The sequence below is a fragment of the Triturus cristatus genome, chromosome 4_1 (assembly GCF_964204655.1).
Source record: "Triturus cristatus chromosome 4_1, aTriCri1.1, whole genome shotgun sequence".
Classification (NCBI taxonomy): Eukaryota; Metazoa; Chordata; class Amphibia; order Caudata; family Salamandridae; genus Triturus; species Triturus cristatus.
In genome coordinates, this window is record NC_140585.1 from 80,380,247 (window position 1) to 80,400,680 (window position 20,434).

General features: G+C 46.5%; 1 protein-coding gene across 6 annotated transcripts in view; it reads right to left on the reverse strand.

Annotated features, from left to right (window-relative positions):
* The window catches only part of PITPNM1 (phosphatidylinositol transfer protein membrane associated 1), a 393,174-nt gene that overhangs the window by 73,795 nt on the left and 298,945 nt on the right, over window positions 1-20,434 (reverse strand). For all 6 annotated transcript variants that reach the window (XM_085651656.1, XM_085651652.1, XM_085651654.1 and 3 more), the window contains exons 15-16: window positions 13,032-13,202; window positions 9,749-9,910 (exon numbers count right to left, since the gene is read on the reverse strand). In XM_085651656.1, coding sequence (XP_085507782.1) covers window positions 9,749-9,910; window positions 13,032-13,202 — 333 coding nt within the window. The remainder of the gene's footprint in view (window positions 1-9,748; window positions 9,911-13,031; window positions 13,203-20,434) is intronic.

Genomic DNA, 20,434 nt, shown 5'->3' on the forward strand with positions numbered 1-20,434 from the left:
ATTGCTAACATGTCAATACCCCAGACACAAAAGGAAGTGCGGGCTTTTATAGGCCTCACTTCATATTGTAGGCAGTGGATCCCTCAGTACGCATTTCTAGCAAAACCACTCATTCAGTTAACCACACAGGAGGCAGCCACATCGACTGTTCTCCCTTGGACTCAGGAACATACACAAGCTTTTGAAAGCCTAAAGGAAGCTTTATGTCAAGCACCTGTTTTAGCAACACCATGTTATAGCAAACATTTTACACTCTTTGTTACAGAACGTGAAGGTACTGCCTTGTCAGTACTCACTCAGGATCAAGCAGGATCACGCAAGCCATGTGCTTATTTTTCCAGTACATTAGATCCCGTAGCTCAGGCTTTGCCTGCATGCCTGAAATCAGTGGCGGCGACAGCTTTAGCAATCAGACAAAGCGATGCCATAGTATTAGGACATCCATTGACAGTACAAGTACCACATGCAGTAGAGGTTCTTGTGAACCGAACACAAACACAACACTTGACCATAGCAAGACTTACCGGTTATGAACTGACATTGTTTCAACCACACATAGAGATCCGACGGTGTAATACATTGAATCCTGCTACACTATTACCTGTAATTGGAACAGACCCACTAGCTCATGATTGTGTTGAAATCATTGAAATAAAGACGAAACCTAGACAAGACTTGACAGACGTTCCATTGTTAGATCCAGACCTGACGTTGTATGTAGACGGATCGTGCATGAGAACAAGTACAGGAGATTTAGTGGCCGCGTATGCAGTCACAACAGACACTGAAGTTATTGAGACAAATTGTATAGATACTTTGTCAGCCCAAGCAGCAGAACTTATTGCTCTAACACAAGCCTGTATTCAAGCCACAAATAAGAAAGTTAATGTATACACTGACTCACGTTATGCATTCGGAGTTGTACACGACTTCGGCGTACTGTGGCGAGAGAGAGGTTATTTAACCTCCCATGGTGCCCACATTCAGCACGGACCCCTCATTCATGCCTTGTTAGACGCAATACATCTACCCACTGCTATATCGATTATGAAATGTAAAGCACACACGAAGGTTACTGATATCATTTCTCAAGGCAATGATTTAGCTGACAGAACAGCTAAACAGACTGCTCAGAATCGCACATTAGACATGACAAAGCCAATAGTTCAGACACCAACACAGTGTATGACAATTAAGGATCCCGCACTTGACGTAATTGACATACAGACACATGCTACTGCAGAAGAATTAAAGAAATGGACTGAACTAGGAGGGATCCAGACAGATCAGGGATGGATGACGAAGGAGAAATCTGTATGGTTTCTTCCTGACTCTATGGTCCAAGCCATTATAGCTACAATTCACAGCCCGGCGCATTTAGGAGAAAAAGCTATGCTAGATAGCATTCAACACATTTGGTTCAATAAACATTTACGAGCAGCAGCTAAACAAAAGGTCCGTACCTGTATGATATGTTGTCAGTTCAACCCGGGAAAAAGTGTTCCCGTAGAACAGGGTGGATTCCAGACTCCTGATCATCCTTTTGAAGTGCTCCAAATGGATTATATCCAGATGGAACGATGTCGAGGATTCAAATATGTTCTTGTAGTTGTCTGCGCTCTCTCCCGATGGACTGAGGCGTACCCAGTATCAGATTACACGGCCCCGACTACTGCCAAACAGTTAGTTCGAGAATTCTTCCCACGGTACGGGCTACCACGTGTTGTATATTCAGATAACGGCCAGCCTTTCTCATCCGAATTAATGAAACATGTCTCACTTTTGTTGGGATATCAGTGGAAATTCCACTGTGTCCGACACCCCGAGGCAGCAGGTCTCGTGGAACGACATAATCAAATTTTGAAAATCAGATTGTCTAAAATATGTAAGGAGAAAGGTGTTGACTGGATAGTAGCCTTACCAGTTGCACTATTTTACATAAGAATGGTAGCACACTCTCGAACAGGGCTATCCCCGTATGAGGTGATCTTCGGAAGGCCACCAAATATGTGGGGGACGCCTGTACCACGTAAAATAACTGATGTTAATTGTAATATGCTGACAGATTACCTGGCTTCCTTGATGTCTGCACTACAATCTTGTCGTTCACAGGTAGCTGCAGCTTTTCCTGACAACACTGAGGTGAAACCCCATGACGTTGCTCCGGGGGATCTGGTGTTTGTGAGGAATTTCGATCGGAAAACCCAATTGGAGCCCAGGTGGAAAACACCGAAGCTAGTCCTGCTGACCACAAGAACAGCCGTGAAAGTGGAGGGCCGCAAAGGATGGATACATTCCAGCCATGTTAAGAAATTTCATGGACTATCCTCGGATATAGACACTGTGCCCTGCACTCCCTCACAGACTGATTCAAAACTTCCCTTTGTTGAAAGGAATGACTCTCAGAACTATAAATTAAAACTTAGGCCCAAACAGTCGAGCAATTTGATTGTTTAAGTCCTCTCCAAGGTGAAGCGGTTGAATTGTCTCTGACATGTATCCCTTGGACCTGAGTAGAGAAAATACCAGAGAAATGTTGAAACGACAGGCGTATTGTAAATCACTGCGTAGCTACTGTGTGAGGACATTATTAATTCTGTTTTTATTGAGTGTTTTAATAATCATTACGAGTGTGATTTTGCACATATATCATCCTATTTCTAGACATGTTTATAATATTACTGCTGAACATTCTTTTAGTGACCTACCGCCACATGAATTATCTTATAGACTTGCGCTGCGCAATAACACCTTCATTAGTATGTTACATCATTCCCATCAGACTAGTAATGCCACCAATTGTTGGGTGTGTGGCCGACTCCCTCCCTATCAGAATAACAAAGGAGTTCTGCCTTTCTTTCCACATCCGTTCACACACAATGGCTCCTGTGGAGCATGGTTTAGTTTACTAAATTCCATAGACCCAGACACAGCAGTTTATCAACAACATTGGATATGGGGAAATCTGAATCTAATTTTATTCAAAGTCTGTCACCCTAATAAGGAGGGTCACCCCAGTAGAACAGGAACTGATTTAGAAAATGAAGTGTATAAATTAGGTAATTTTACGCCTAACCTCATGATTTTGAACGTCAAATCCGAAGTTGAATTAATTCTGCCCACTATGTCAGTATTTCCAGTTAAGGGTGAATTATGTGTGAGAAAAGTTGGTTCCATACACATGGGCCATAGCAAATGCGTTACTACAGTAGAATATAGTGATCAAGGGAAATCTTCATTTAGAACTTCTCGCCATTCTTACTTTATATGTGGTCAGACGGCATATATGCGTCTGCCTCTAGATTGGGATGGTACCTGTTACATAGCATTCCTTTTGCCACCTGTTTTCCTAGCTCCCCCTGATTATTATCGAAATGTTCATTTAGTACACAAAAGAGAGCGTAGAGATCTCCCAGTTGTCGATTATACTGAGACGGCATGGGACAAGTATGTAGATTTCAATAAAGGTATCTTTCCCTATATAGGTACAATATCAAATAGTAAGCTGATACGCAGACTCACCAAGACTCTTGAAGCTGTAGTAAACGAGACTATAGCCGCCCTAGGCAATCTGACAGAGGAACAATCAGTGATGAGAATTGTTGTTCTCCAGAATCGTCTTGTCCTTGACGTCATCCTGGCCGATAGGGGCGGAGCTTGCAGGGTCATCGGATCCAGCTGCTGCATATTCATACCAGAAAATTCGCCATCTGTATATAAAGCTATAACACGCCTTCATAAGATTGTAAGCCAGATACACGAGAATCCAGGCACTTGGACGTGGTCCGGGTGGTTTTGGAGTGTGATATCAGCCTGGGGATGGAGAGTTCTATCTTTCCTAGGTATTGGCCTTTTTATGCTCTTCAGTTGTTGTTTATGCCTACAATGTGGACCAGCTATTTGTGGTCTGTGTGCCACATCATGCATTCCATATCAAAGTTCTCGTTCAAAATGCCGGAAAAAGAAGGAAGAAGAAATGATGCTCCATGAGCAAATCGATGGAATAATGAAGATTGATATCTCTTGAAGGGCAAGTAGGGGACAAGGAGGGAATGTGGAAATGTGGATTTTCCTGATCAGTTATGTCCCCTATCTTGGACCCCAACGATTCTATGTGCATGTCACAAGTACATGTATGTTCCCTCCAGTTCCAGTTTCCAAGACGCAAACATATGTGTGTCTACCGTCGACATGTTCTCTGTCAGATCCGCCATCAATGGGCTGGATATTCAATTCCTAAGTATGAAAAGCCACCGACTTTATATGGCTAAGGTACTCCATTTTTACAGTTCAGGCAAGTAGGCCCGATTCTTTCCTCAAAGCCTTTCCCTGCTCTCTGTCTCTGACAGTTTCAGCTTGAGCTCGCATCTGTATCCATGAACTTTGTCCTACTCCCTGTGCAGCTAACGGTGCCTGCCTCGGCCAGTTTTCGCCTGCCTGCCAAGAAGCTGTATTTCACCTTCGAATTATCTAGTTTGCTCTTCAGCCGATGCATTCCTGTCTAGTGATTTAGGTAAACATTTCCTTTAGCTCACAGGCAAAGGACTCAGCCTTTCCGTCCTCCTGCAAGTGATTCATAGCCCTGTTGCCATGGAAAGTTTTCTGCCCCTCGCTTCTCATATAGACACTTAGACGCTTGTACACGCACATACAGTTAGTATAGAATAGATTCTGTCCGAGAGTCCTTCCTTGTGGATAACATAGTTCTCTAAACATAGGATGTTAGATATGATTTGGGATTAGGTTGACATGACCCCCTAGACTTCTCGTCTCCACATGTAGAGCTAAATGTCAAGTCCCCTTCACCCCCTAGTTGCACGTCAATCACACGTCATGCTGCTGCGCACGCATCCATGTTAAGTATTATCGTATAGATCCACCTATGTAAGATAATCAGAGCCAATCATGTTTCTTTTTGCTCCTTATTACGCCTAGTTTCAATTACGTATCACTATGTTAATTTATCTTATCAATTGTTACGCCTTTTTGCACTTGTTTCATTGTAAATGTATGACCTATAAAAGTTACTTCTTGTCAATAAAGTATTGTACTTCACTTCCTGAACCCTCGTGGTGACGGAACCTGAAGGCCGCGACTCGAGTCGGCCATTTTGGATGGAATAAAGCCCATTTAGAAAACCTCTTATACCACGGATTCTGCCTCTTGTTATTCTGAGCTATTTTACTTTATTTTAAAGATTCCGTATGAAATTCAGTTTCGGTAAAAAGAATATTTACCACAGCACGTTGATAGAGAACCCCAGCAAATGCAGGAGGTCGGCCGTAGTCTGAAGGTGGGTGACGTCTGACTGGGGCGAGCCCGCCTTCAACAACCAGTCGTCGAGGTAGGGGAAGACTGACACCCCTGACCTGCGCAGGTGAGCTGCGACCACCGCCATCACTTTTGTGAACACCCGAGGGGCGCTGGTAAGGCCGATGGGGAGCACTGGAAATTGAAAATGCTCGCGGCCTACCGTGAACCGCAGGTAACGCCGGTGGGCCGGCAGGACGGGGATGTGAAAATATGCGTCCTGCAAGTCCAACGCTACCATCCAGTCTCCAGGGTCGAGGGCAGCCAAAACCTGAGCCAAAGTCAACATCTTGAACTTCTCCTTCCAGAGGAAGCGATTGACGTTCCTGAGGTCCAAGATGGGGCGCTGGCCCCCTTTGTCCTTCTTGGGGACCAGAAAGTAGTGGGAACAACCACCACGTCCTACTTCTGGCCTAGGAACGCTCTCGATGGCCCCCTTGGCCAAGAGGGCCGTAACTTCCTGCTGGAGAAGCAGCAAGTGATCCCCCGACATGCGGTGGCAGCAAGGTGGCATGGCGGGAGGGGAGGACTGAAATGGAAGAGAATAACACCCGCGGATGATCTGCAACACCCACTTGTCCGATGTGATATCGCGCCAGTGGTGGAGGTGGTGGCAGATCCTGCCACCCACCGGCGTGGGGTGCTCCACAAAGCTCGGATTAGGAAGGTTTAGAGGTAGAAGCAGCGGGGGCGGAGGTGGACTGCCCCCCAAGCTGATTCCCAGAGCCGCCCCTGTGGAAGCCGCGCTGAGGCTGGTTCTGCACGGGCTTGTTGAAGGAACATGCCTGGGTGCCCCTGCCTTGGCCACGAAAGGAACGAAACCCAGGTGTGGCTGGGCTCTTAGTGGAAAGACCCAAGGACTTGGCCATGGCCTGCGAGTCCTTAAAGTGCTCCAGCGCACCGTCGGCCTTATCGCCAAACAGGCGAGTGCCATCAAAGGGCATGTCCATGAGCGAGCTCTGGACGTCAGGCGAGAACCCAGTGGATCGCAACCAGGCGTGGCGACACAGCGCCACCGTTGTAGAAATCGCCCTGCCCAACGAGTCAGCGGTGTCCAAACCACACCGAATGGCGAACGTAGCCACATCCTTACCCTCAGCAACCACCTGGGAAAGCACAGCATGGACCTCCTCAGGACACTGAGGTAACACCTGAGCAACCGTGTCCCACACCGCGTGGGAATAGTGGCCCAACAAGCAGGCGGTGTTCACCGACCGCAGCCCCAAGCTGGCAGACGAGAACAACCGCTTACCAGACTGCTCCATCTTCTTAGAGTCCTTATCCGGTGGAGCCGTGGGAAAGGCACTCGGCGACGTTGAGGCCTGGATGACCACGACAAAAGCGTGGGAGGAGTGGTCAGAAACGCGGGGTCACCAGGCACCGGGCGGTGACGCCTGGCAACATTCTTATCTACAGGGGCCCTGTGGCCGGCTGCGACCATGTGCCCAACAGGACGTCCGAGAGGGCGTCGTTGAAGGGTAGCAGTGGCTCCGACAAAGTTGACGACGTCTGGAGCACCTCAGTAAGGAGGTTAGTTTTGAGGGCCACCATGGGAAGATCAAGGTTGAGGACCTCAGCAGCCCGACAGAGCACCATCGTGTAGGAAGCACCCTCCTCCATTGTAGGTGGGGGAGAGGCACACCCAGGGTCAGAAGAGACATCGAGGTCGCCGGCGTCCTCCAGATCGTCCACCCAGTCCTGCTCAGACTCACATTGACTGGCAAGAGGGTCCTCGGACCCCTTCTAGTCATCCTCCACCTCCATTGCAGGAGGAACCGGTCGCGGCGGCAGAGCCGGAGAAGGGACATACGGCGTCAGAAACAGTGCCGTGAACGGCGCCGGCCGGGGCCTGGACGGCGCCGTCTCCCAATGCGGATCCCAGGTAGGAACAAAATGGTCCCGGAACTGGGGCAAGGGAGGAACAAACGGCACCCACTGCGGCGCCAAAGGTGGAGCCGAGGGCGGTGCTGGGGCCAGAGCCGGCAGCGCCGGACCTCGTGGCGCTGGGGCCGGAGCCAACGGCATAGGATCCTGTGGCGCCGAAACTGGATTCGCCGGCAGCGCCGATGGGCCAACAGGATCTGGACACGGGACCGCAGGCACGCCAGCGGTAGCCTGAGGCCTAAAAAGGCGGTCCATGGTGGCAAGAAACTCTTGCACCTGTTCGGGAGTCGCCGACGGACCCGGGTAAGGCGGGTAGGCCGCGGGACTCCCAGGCTCCAAGGGAGCCACAGGGGCAGAACCCCTGTCCCTCTCGTCCGCATCCGAGGACCGACGGGGGGACGTTGGATAGCGAACAGGCTTCTTCGACTTCTTTTTATGTCATCACTTACCTGAATCCGAGGGCAAAGATTTGGGGCCCGAGGAGCGACGACTGCGGCCCCGCGAGCGGTCCCGGGAATGGTCCCTGGACCTGGAGCAGCGTTGGGACGAGTGCCGGACCTCCAGCAGCTTCTGGCGCTGCTCTCGCAAGGCCTTCGGAGCCATGGCTCGACAGTCCCTGCAGGACCGGGAGTCATGTTCGGTCTCCAGGCAGTAGAGGCAAACATCATGGGGGTCCGCCACCGACATGTTGTGACGTCAGGCCCCACAAGACTTAAAGCCAGGCATTCCTACGTGCACCAGGAGAAAAAAGGGGGAGACAAAAAGTCTCAAAAGAGTAGTCAAAAAGTGACTAAGGTACGTGCTCTATCCGGATCTGTGCTTGCTAGCGCGGAAAAGGAAAGAACTGACGTCAGCACGCATGGGTGGCGCCTAAGTAGTCTCCGTGACGTCATCTCGGCGCTAGTGACGGAGCGGAGCCGCATGACGCCACCTACTGACGCGCAGCGGTACTGCTAGCAAAACTTTCCGGATCCAGCCTGACGCCTGGGGATATTCTAAGGTAAGGAATCTATCACTAACGTGTCTCTTTCAGATTTCCCTGTCACCTATTGTGTCTTTCTCGAATGCCTCATCCCCTGTATTGTTGAATACTGGGACGCCAGTGTGTGGATCGGATGAGGGTGACTGGGCAGCAGCCCGAGAACGAATGGGACGGGTGCTGATTCGATCAGATGTGGGAAATGAGGAGAAGATGGTGGCGGACCAGGCCGCGCAGTGGGCCCGGAGTCCGATTTATAGCATGGAAGATGTGTGGAGTGTGATGAAAGATTATGAGCCGTTCGTGTAGCATATGTCGGCCACCTAATAGGGTTGTGGAAACAGTGTTTAAACAGTGTCGCACCCCAGATAATTTATGACAACCAGGACAGTGTGTATGCTGTAGACCTAGCTCCTAATGACGTATTTAGTAATGTTGCCACATTGTTCGGTTATTGAGGTAGGATGCATCAGAACACGGCAACTACAGGGTCTCAGTTTCCGGTGAGGGAAGTACACCCTATCTTTCACCCTGAGATACCGGAGCTGCGTAATCAGCAGAACGCTATTATCAGGCAGCGAGTAGAGGCCTGTTATCAAGAACAGTGGGTTTACACTTCATGGAAAAGGAGTGAGGTTTTATCTCTAAAAAGCCAGTTGCCCGACCATAGAAAAAATCCGACTGCATATTACAAGAGACTGACAGAGGCTGCCTCGTCGACAGTGATGACGCTTAACAGCCTCTAATTAGGACAGGACCAAAAACAGGCACAGGGCCAAAAATGCAACTGTTCCAAAAGCAAGCATCATTTCCATCAGTATCAACAAGTGACATGTTTGCAGGTTTGGACCCTTATGAGCAACGTAGATGTAGACCTGTACGCCTTGTGACCTTTAAAAAGGAGCCACCCCAGGATTGCAGTGGGCTGCTTGGGTTGACCGTACATGTTTCTTACTTTGGGCAATCGTGACATCTTGAGGTGTCTTGTGTGAGGTGACCTGTGTCAGTAAAGGCTTCCCTGGTAACAACATGCTTGAAGCACCAGAAGTATTCACAACGCAGACGTTGTTACTCTTACAACCCAACAAGACTTGTTCAAAATGGTTACCAAGAAGAATGTCACAGATGCCCAGGTTTCCTGTGACAGAATTACCATGCAGCTATCCTAGATGGGAAACATCCTTTAGTATGAAGCCGGAATCACGTGTGCCTTTACAGCGCCTGCAATAGAACGAACATGCCAGTACTACGCATTTGTTTAGCACGCAAGTCGTTATAACGACTTACTTTGGGGGGGCCACATTGGTGGAGTGGTGTTGTATTTAAAGCCCAACACCTTCCCTACTATTGTGCAGACTGGAGTTGGAATAGTGAATTATACTAATACAAAGTCCGGCGCCCCCCCTAAAGCAGGTCGTTCTAATGACTCGCATGCATAAGAAATGCGTGGTAAAAACGTGTTCGTTCTAATGCCGGTGTTAAAAAGGAATGCCTGACGCATGCGTTATTCAGTCATACAAGCATCCTAGGTTTCCTTGTGCAATAGGTCTAAGAATAGAAACAAAAATCACTTACTCTTCACCACCTCGCTCACGTTATCCACTGTCCCTACACCCTCGTACGATATGCTCAGCTCGTTGGATTTCCAGAAGCCACCGAAGGGCCCCGTGGGCGTTGTGGGCACAGCTGCTTCCAGGTCATCAATGAAAAGGGAAGAGTGAATCTGCAGAGCATCCTCTGAGGGAGAGACAGTGGAAGAAAAGAAGACTTGTACAATGAATTGATGCATGGAAGTGCGCATAAACACATTCCCCCACAGGGACACAAGCTCGACAAATGCAAACATACACCTAACTTTAGCCAATGTGGTGGAGTGACAGAGATCCTCGACCCTCCCGAGGCTCCAGCTGCCAGATTTTAAAATTTGACGTTAGTGAGTGCAACAGATAAGCCTCTCAAATAGTAGAGGTGATCAGGGTGCATGAGAGTCTATGAGAGATGCCAACAGTGAGGAACTATAGCTACAGGCTTCTTCTCAGCAAAGGATCTTTCATACTTGGAAAAAAATTACCAAAGCAGTTCAAAACTCAGTGAAATGGGGTTTGGGAGGGGGACAGGAGAGAAGCTAACCTGAAGCATAAGGCTTTCTCAGCAACGTTTGACCCACTGATGTGTCTGCTCTTGAGTGCATGTCAAAGCAGAAGTGGTTAGAGAATGAGGAACTCCAAGTCGCTGCTCTGCAGATGTATTTACTGATATTACTGCAACTAGGGCTCCAGTGGCTGCCACGCATGTGGTGGAATGAGCCCGAACTTTGCAGAGGAATTGCTTTCCTGCGACATGCAAAATACAGTCCATGTTGAGATTCCTTGCTTTGATAAGGACCAACCTTTGTTAGATTGTGTGAAAGCTACAAAGATCTGGTCTGATTTCTGAATATTTTCTTTCTTTCCAAGTATAACTTGAGGCATAGGTCACAACGGAGATGGGTACCCGTTCGCCGAAATATATATCCCATTATGTTCTAATGGGTTTATATTTCGGATGTATATAGGACTACAGCATATCGTTCTTCTGCACTTTTCTTTAAAATCTTAAAGGAAGCATGATTTCTCCACCGCTGCATTTGGAGGGCTGAATTTATTCCATGGTTGTTCCGTGAAGACATGATTGTACCCAATATCAACAGGCAGAGTGTATTTTGGTTCAGGCTTGCCTCAACTGTGGCTATGAAGTCATCCCATTTTGAATACCGATTTGCATCCAGAATTTGAGACACATGTGCCTCTCGATCCTAATCACTACACCCATCAGAGGTGTCGTAATCCTCATCATCTGCATTGTCTTCCGAAGCATCCTATTGATCTTAATCGTCCAGTTTAGTCGGGTTTTGCTTAGTCACTGAGGCGACATTGCTGGCCTTGGTAAAAGCAATTGATGACCCAATACTGGGTTCCCGTGGCATGACTGCCACGGACTACGCCAGCAGCTTAACTAGCATTTGTGGAGGGTAAAGACTGTTAATGCAAAAATCATGCTCTACGGGTATGTTAGCAGGTCCACAGGACCTTAAACCATGGTTGTAAAGGGTTGATGGGAGTTAGTTAGGGGAGTAAATCAAAAGATGGACCCCGTGCAGAATGTGATGAGAGGCCCCTGGGTCTTTCATATCTCACAGATATTCATAGGCCTTGGGCTGAGTGGGGGCCCCCGGATGGATGGGGACCCCTGGATGGACTGGGGGCCCTTGTGTTAGACCCTGGATTGAGGCCTTACAAATTTACAACTTGACCAGAGGGGGAATGCACATAACAAGGTTGGTGCTTTCAGAAAGGGACGGTGGCTTCCTCATGGCCTCACCGAGTTAAAAATTATATGTGCAGCTGACCCAAACTACTGGCCTGCTGTTCATTCTTTTCATTTTCTCCTGAGCGGAAATAGGTCTCTACCACTTCTTACTGATTATCATCCTCGTCCCTAATGTTCTGGAAGCAAGAGGGAAGCCTTCAAGGGTGAACTATACATAGAATTGGCAGCACTGCTGGCATAGCTGAAGCTGCCAATGCTTAAAAGGTTGGCTACACAACCCTTGACAGGTCTTTCGTCATTGATGGTACAACTCCTGCCGTCAACACAACTTGCTGCTGGATGGGTGCAAAACAATTTACTGGACCCATCGTTGAAGGCAGTGCATGATTATTCGTAGAAGAAGTTGCCACTAGTGCGTTCTTGATCACGTAAGTAGTGAGAATGTACACCGTCATCGAGGGCGGCGGCTGGGCACCACTGGCAATGGCCCTTCTTTCATTGGAGTCTTTAGCATCATTAACACGTTCTCCGTGATCAACACACTTGTCATCAGGGTGGACAGAAGTCAGAATGCTATGGTCTTCACTGGCATACAGCCTGGCAACAATCATTTACTCTACAGTTCTTAAGACGAGGGCTGATCAGGTGACTTAGCTGTAGAAGCGTCACGGTAGATCATTAGCCGATGCTTGACCACTTTACTTGGTATTGGCTGAATCAAACAAGTTTTCTCTTCCTTGATGGCACCAGACTTACTAGCAAGCGCAGAAATGTCCTCCCCATCAAACTAAATGCCAAGCGTCTGTCGCCTGACTGGGGTATTTTTTGGTACACAAGTCACATTTTCTGTGGTCATGGTTGGGGTGAAGGTAATCTTCTCACATAAACCTGTTTCTTGCTACAAGCAGGACACTTCATAAACAGAGACTGCTTTTGTTACCCTCACATGCTTCACTGGTCTCAAGCCACCAATACAGACAATACCATTAACAAGCACAGTCGCTCACTTGAATGCAGACAAAATCCATAAAGCAGTTATAAATTGCCCAAAATGTTGCTTAATGGCACAGAGCTCTAGAGGATTCCTCGCACAGACGTGGCAGTCTGACACGGTAGTTGGAGGTTCTGGGGACAGGAGAGGTTGTCAGCCCCTCCACCTCATTGGCTAGAGTTTGGGTCATATAATGGGGGGAATAGACTGTATATAGTTTATGGGTTTGCTGACTGACAGCTGATGCAGTAGAAAGACTGATATTTAACATTATAACAAAAAGGGCTCCCTTGGGGACCACACAATGGGGACTAGTCAAGAAGTAACATCTATGAAAAATCCATTGCTGGAAAAATGTATATGCCTAGCTCTCCCTGTACACCCCTCTCTTTATATAATGCACCCTGCCTCCAACGAAGAGCCCCACAGGCCTTCCTGGCCCTGCATGAGCATTGCTCTCCTATGGGAAGAGAAATTCACTGTGTCCTAGGATTCTCCCCTCAGCCACACTGATCTCACAATTTGCTCTTCTCCACCCTACTGTCAACAGAGACTCACCGAGCAGCGCAGAATTGCCATCCCCCAGAGGGAACTTCTGGTAGCGAGGAACCACGAAGGGTGAGATAGCGTGGAACTTCTTAGCAAGCAGGGGCTCCAGGCGAGAAGCACAGGGGTCGGCAGAGTGGAAGAGGTTGTAGATCTGCTCGCAGGCGGGGCGTATCTGAGACACTGCGTAGAAAGGAAGCGAGATATGAGGACCAGTCCCGGGTTCCACATTTACATGGCTTACTGATTATGCTTAACACAGACTTTACAATCAGCCTAGGGTTGGCCTGACCCAACTCCAGCAGCCGTGAGGGGAAGCGTTCTTGCTTGGTAGAGTAACGTACAGCTTTAGATGACTGACAAGAGACATTTTAGAAAATTATCAGTGTCATCACACCCTTTACATTATTTACCTATTATTTAATTCACCACTAATTATTTATGGGTTCCAGAGTAGCGTGCTACTCGCCAATGAAGTATTTCAACACCTCATCAGGGTTACAAGCGCTATATAAATGCAAACCTTTTTCCCTTTTCTACCCTCCCCAACCCTTCTCAATCCAAATAACTGACTAACATATCCACCACTCAAATCATTTTCATGTTTCGCCATACTAATTCAACAGTAATCCTTATGGGTTCCAGAGTAGCGTGCTACTCGCCAATAAAGTGCTTCAAAACCCCATCAAGGTGTAGCAAGCGCTATATAAATACTAACCTCTTTTCCTCTCCTATTTCGCAACCTACCCTTCTCTATTCAAATAACTGAATAACATATCCACCACTCAAATTACTTCATACTTTACTATACTAATTTTCAACACTAATCCTTTATGGGTTCCGGAGTAGCCTGCTACTCGCCAGAAAAGTACTTCAACACCCATCAGGGGTAACTGGTGCTACATGAATGCAAACCTTTCTTCCCTTTTATCCCTCCGCTACCCTTCCAACTCCAAATAACTGACTAATATCCACCACTCAAATTACTTTCATATGTCACCATACTAATTCAGCACTAATCCTTTATGGGTTTCCGGAGTAGCGTGCTTCAACACCCCGTCAGGGGTAACAAGCACTATATAAATACAAACCTTTTTTTTTCCTCTTCTATCCTTCTGCTATCCTTCCGAATCCAAATAACTGACTAACATATCCACCACTTAAAATGTACTTGCATGTTTCACTATACTAATTCAACACTAATCCTCCATGGGTCCCGGAGTAGCGTGGTACTCGCTGGAAAAGCGCTTTGATGCCTCATCAGGTGTAGTAAGCGCTATATAAATGCAATTACAATACAATACAATACCTGCTATGCAAAGCCCTTACCATGGTACCCACCTGGCCATACTATTAAACTTGCAAGTTCCACTTTCTTGGACTCAACATTTTATGGGGACTTCAGTGGGTCATAGACCTCTTTTTAGGGAGATATTCAGTAATGAATAAGTAAATTCAATAAGACCTGGATGTAGGGATCTTACTAGCCAGCAAGGGAATGGTGTTTACAAAGTTGGCGGGCCTGTGCCCCATGCGTTGTTGACGGGTATCATGTGTGACCTATTTGAAAACCACAGCGTCTGCATTTTTGGAATTCACCCGAGGTTTTTCCAGAATGGGTTTCTGAAGACATGTGGAAATGCAAGAGCCAATCCAGCGATGCATGCCTTTAAGGAAGCCAACTCCGAGTGGGCAGGCCAATAACTTGCCAACGGTGTGTTTGACTTGTGTGTGTGGCAGTGAGGTAGGGAATCCACTGGCACCAAAGTTTATTTCTTGTTCCTTTTTTAGTTATCTCCCAAATTGAAGTGGGCTGCCTGATAGGAGGGACCGCTTTCTTAAGGTGCTGAGATACTCAAAATGCCAAAGGAGGACACTTATGATGAGCACAGTCCACCAACTGCACGTTGGGAAACTGAAGGCCAGATATAGTCAAATATATACAATAAGACAGGCATGCTGGTGTTTACCAGTTTTTCCAACACCATATGAAGAACTTGTTCTACCTCAAGATGCTCAGTGTTTTTTCAGGAAAGCAGGCGGCATGTCCTCTCCAGCACGTTGGACAAGATTCTACACCACACCTTCTATCGTTAACCTTGCCCATCTGGCTAAAGCGTGTTTGAAGCTGCCTTCTGTAGAGCATCCTTCATGAGTGGATATTACTACTGTCATGGCCAGGTCAAGAGCATCCCCATCCCCCTCTGGGGGAGGAAGCGCACAGATTCATGACTGGTCTACCAAGAGGGCATCCTCTGTGGAGGACTAGGACACAGTCTCAGCATCCGATGCGGATCCAGTGGGGAGCACACACCGGAGTCTTCTTGTGCTGGGGATGGATTTACAAGTCTTCGACTCCATCATCGGTAGCTTTCTTGTGAACCCAGATGAAGTCAATTATTGATCTCATGCATTAGCTGCTCTTTCTAAATGTGCATTGATTACGGTAACCTCAGCAGTGTTCATTTCCCTAACTACTTGGAGACCTTTTAAAAAAATATTTTATTTACAAAGATTACACAGGCCTTCAACACAACAATATTGCTGCTAGAAAAATAGGGTCTAAGGGAAGAATATTTATAGACCTGCCCAGATTCTAATCCCCATAACTAAACTATGCACACACACACAAGAACTGGGGGTCTAATAACAGACAGCGCAGAAGAAAAGTAGGAGATTGGTGCATGAAAACAATCAAGCCCTGAACATTCCTCGTATAAATGCAACAATATCTCAGCAGGAGTTATTGTAATTACTTAAACTTGTATGTGCAAGACATTACAATAGGTGAACAAAAGAGATGAGGCTTCAAATGGTTCAATCCATGCGCCCATAGGCGTCCTATATTATAAGAGGATCAACAAATACACAAAACAGTTGTTAAAGCACTGTTGGGTATAAATACCAAGGCAACCCTAGTGGTATGTGTACAAAGTGCTCGTGACAGTGAAGTAACGGCGCAGGTGACAACGTGAAAAACACCACAGCAAACGGCGCAAGAAAATTTGCAATATATATACAGATTAAAAGGTTCAAACAACAACTTGTTCAATTATACAATTCGTGATTTCCGTTTTGTTAATGAACCAAGGGTCAAAGTGCGCCTAAGGCGTTTGAGCTTGTGGGCAATGGTCGACAGCGTTTCGATCCTATTTAATTAGGATCATCTTCAGGACCTGGATCGCCTATTCGTGGAGTGCTCTGAAGCGCATTGAATCAAGCGCTAGCGTAGGGGAAGAAGCGGTGGCGATGTGAAGAGACTGGCCACGGTGTGGTCGGAGTACAATTAAGCTGTATGTCAGGATTGATTTGCCGCAAAGTCGCTTTGAGAAGTGAATCGAGGCAGTTGCAGGGAAGTACACCCTGATCGTAAGTTGAAGCTTCAGGACAATGCCTATTTAGCAGGTCAAAAGGATCAGAATAAATCTGGAAACTGGAATAAATCCACGATTCAGGGAGAACAGGGATGTCAATACATTCAGTACTTTATCTAACAACATCAAGAAAAGCATTAAGAAACACTGGCGGATTTTAAATAGTTGCAATGAGAAGATTGCTTTGCCACTTTTTGCTTTCAAAAGATCAGGCAACTTGAAAGACAGATTGGTCCACACGCGCCCCCAGGTTGCTCCTCCCAGGTCGGTGGGCACACTGTGGGATTTACCGATAGTTACTGGACACCACCCTTGCGGGGGGTGTTCTGTTTGCCCACAAACCACCCACACTACAACCATTGACATAGGGTCTAACAGGCCTTGGATCCAGACCCATTTCATGAACTGCAACAGTAGCAATCTAATCTATCTACTCACATGTCCTTGCCATATCAGGAATGTGGGAATGACAACTCGCAAGGTGAGGGCGCGCATGCTGGAACACAAAAGTACTTTCAGGTGCCAGAAGTTGACCACTAGACTTACTAGGCACTTTGTAGAGGCTAATCATACCGCAGAAGATTTCCATTGGACAGTATTGGAGAAACCGATTATACCCCTCCATACTAGTGATGTCTCCAGATATCTGTTCATTAAGGAACAGAAATGGGTCCACAAGCTTCAGTGCGATACTTTGGGTCTGAATGATGGCATACCTTGGACCAGCTTGTAGATAGAAGTACCGAGTCATTAATGTGGTGAGGAAGCGGTTTCCCTCCTGAACTATGTGGTGGCTGTGGATATAACATTCTGTTACAGTAGAATGGCTGGGGATTTTAAAACTTTCCTCGACACCCGGGTCACGCCTTAGAGTTTTTGTTGCCCTAGGAATAAGATAAATATTCCTGCATCTGTCTTGGACTAGCCACGCAGAAGGAGGTATCTTTTATAGCCTTGTGTGTCATTTGTTTCTAATAGGGTGGTTCTTTGTAGACTATCCCTTTGGGCTATTGAGTTTGCAACCCACTGGGGTTCATTTGGGCATTGGGTGGCTGTCATCTTGAGTACTGTCTTCGAATGGAATGAAGCGTATGATTGGGCGAACAAAAGAAATCATAACACCGGTTGGATTTTATACTAACAAAGAAACTATAAACATATATAAAAATGAAAATAAATAGGAAAGGTCTAAATATATAAAAAAACATAATACAATACAAAAACAAAAAAACAAAAAAGTATCACTCTAATTACAACTTTTAGAGAAACTACGATTTTATACCTTATGACATCATCCTGTAGTTTTACCCTCCAATGCTCGTATTTGTCCAAAAATTCGGCAAAAACGTTGGGCATGAGTTCACATATTCGTTCTCTATTTTGGGTATGTTGCGGGTGGTGTCCTGGACGTGGTGTGGACACTGGCGTGGTTGGCGAACGCTTGTTTCGCATGATGGGAAATAAATAGAACTACATCTCCCATGTGGGTTGACACCATTTTGTAGTTCTAAATTAAACACCGCGCACATATGACGGCGTGATCACGTAACGTGTGGTGCATCTATGGTTGATCGATTTCAGCTGCGTCAGTTACCAGTATTTAATCGGACCTCCTAGTCCTGCCGTTGCCTCCCACCCTGCTCGGGAAGACTTGGGGCAACGACGGATTTTATGTTTTATGTTGGTATTTGTGTGTTAACTGTCCTATCTCTCCAGGTGACGATTGCACCCTGTGATTCAGAGGATTAGGACTTTTTTGAGGTCGTATCAATTTCAACCTTGTTTACTTTCACATATATTGGATTTGTGTGGGCACGTTTCATTATTGGAAGTGTACTAACTAATTGCAGTAGCATGGTCTAAAGAAATACAGGTCCTTAAGAAAGCCGTGGGTAGTATTCCCGGATGGCTGAAACATGTCGACCTATATATAGCAGCCACTAGGTAGTACTGCTATAATTTTGTTACACTTTTTAATCAAGGTGTGCGGAGTTAATTGAATATTGAGGATCTCTATCTCTACACAACCTTTTTTAGATTTCACTGTTTTCTTTACACTGCACCTTAGGGGATTACTCTTCTTAGATACCACAGTCTTGTCACTTATCTTTTGGCTCAACATTTATCAGCCCGAATGAGCAATAGAGCTTCAAACTAGCGAGGCAGTCTCCATGATCAAGAGACATACCTCTGCCAAAAGTTGGATGACCAGATGATATAAACGATCAAGAGAGCCACCTTGTTCTCTCTACATGCTCCGTCCTATGAGTGAGGTTGATGGTAATCCACGCTCTGCTCGAGGAATGTTCAGGGCTTGATTGTTTTCATGCACCAATCTCCTACTTTTCTTCTGCGCTGTCTGTTATTAGACCCCCAGTTCTTGTGTGTGACTTCAACACAACAAAACAGCTATTTTGAAGGAAAATTCCTTTTCTGCCACTATTCATGAAATGATATAGTGAGCAACGTTATGAACGTGAATGCTGGCTCTGGCCCTTGGATGCGCCATTTTCGATACTAACATACATGAATTAAACTGACCTCTAATTCATGTGTGCAATGTTCCACTTCCTTCAGGTGTCAAAGTACTCACATCAACTTTAATATTGAATTAATTTTAAGTGATTTGCTATTTAGGAAAACATTTCATAGACACCGATACTATAACCAGCACTGCACAAATTATGCTATTTGCATTTGGCTGAAGAGAAGAAGGGTCTTATGCAATAAACCATCCTACTGGTTGCAAACAGACTGATGTGTGCAGTAGAGTGAAACCACCACTGAAACTCACACATGCCCTTACAGCGAATGACTGGCTGTGAGTAGACCAATGCCAACAACACACGTCACAGTACTGGAGTGAAAAAACAACACATTCCTCAATAATGCCACACGTTTACATCGCTTGCCTAACAAACCTCAAAGCTAGCGATTACCCTTCTGCTGCCACGCCCCGTATCATTCATGCATCCCTGAAAGGCCCTCTGGGAGATCTTCGGTCACTGGAATTGGCAACAAAGATGGGGCAAGAAGGTCCTTCGCGATCACTCCTTCTGTAGGGAGAGGCTAGATGTGTCCATCCGAAGACAATAAATGAGCACAGCCAACCTGGGCCACATCACCAGAGGCCAACGCAGACACTCTTCCGATTGTCAGCACCTGATGTTCATATCGCCTCGTGTTCCTCATCTTTTCACATCATCTTCCAGTGCGGATGCAGATTCAGACGACTGTCCTGAGAGGCTTGGGAGGCAGCCGCGCTCGGCGGTGGAAGGCTGTGGACCAGGATCTAGGCTTACATGATGGACAGGGTATTGGACCCGCACAGAAACATTCTTTTTGGCTCTTGAGACATAGATACTGAAGATCATCTTCCCTCTATTTTGTTTCACACTGATCAGTTCTCTTAAAATGAGAATTCCTGGAGGAAAGGACACGTCTACCAGAAGAGATTTCCTCTAGGTTTTAATCTTTTATCAGTTGTATTGATTGTAAAAACATCTTTAGCCCCATTCAGAGAGGATCTATCTGAGAACTTCATTGTCCAGCAGGAACTCAGGGTCTTCTTGGAGATGTCTGCTTGTTTCATCCATCTTTGTGTTTTGAGGTCCGAGGAGTGTACCACCTGGGCCTACAGGGTAAGGCAGAACAAATGCCAGATACATTTGAGCCTCCTCAGAGAGTTCTAGAAGTCTAATCATCTTGTTCCCCTGGAGCCTTCCCACAAGCACCCTCTGGTGTTCATCTTCCTAAATGACACGTACATTTCTTAGTGGTTTGAGAGACTGTAATATCAACCACACAAACTGTGTACTCACCTTCCAAAGACTTCATCACCCAGGGACACTGCGGGCATGGTGGCTGATAAGAGATGAGGAAAGACTTCTCAGTAAACATATTTTACCTTCCTTCCTCATAAGATGTGAAACACAAGAGTGAAGTTGTAGGATGTCAAATGAGCCAACATCCTGTTTCAAAAGGATTTTGTAAGAGAAAATTCATGTTAAATACACCACAGCTATTTTTAGGGTAGAGTGT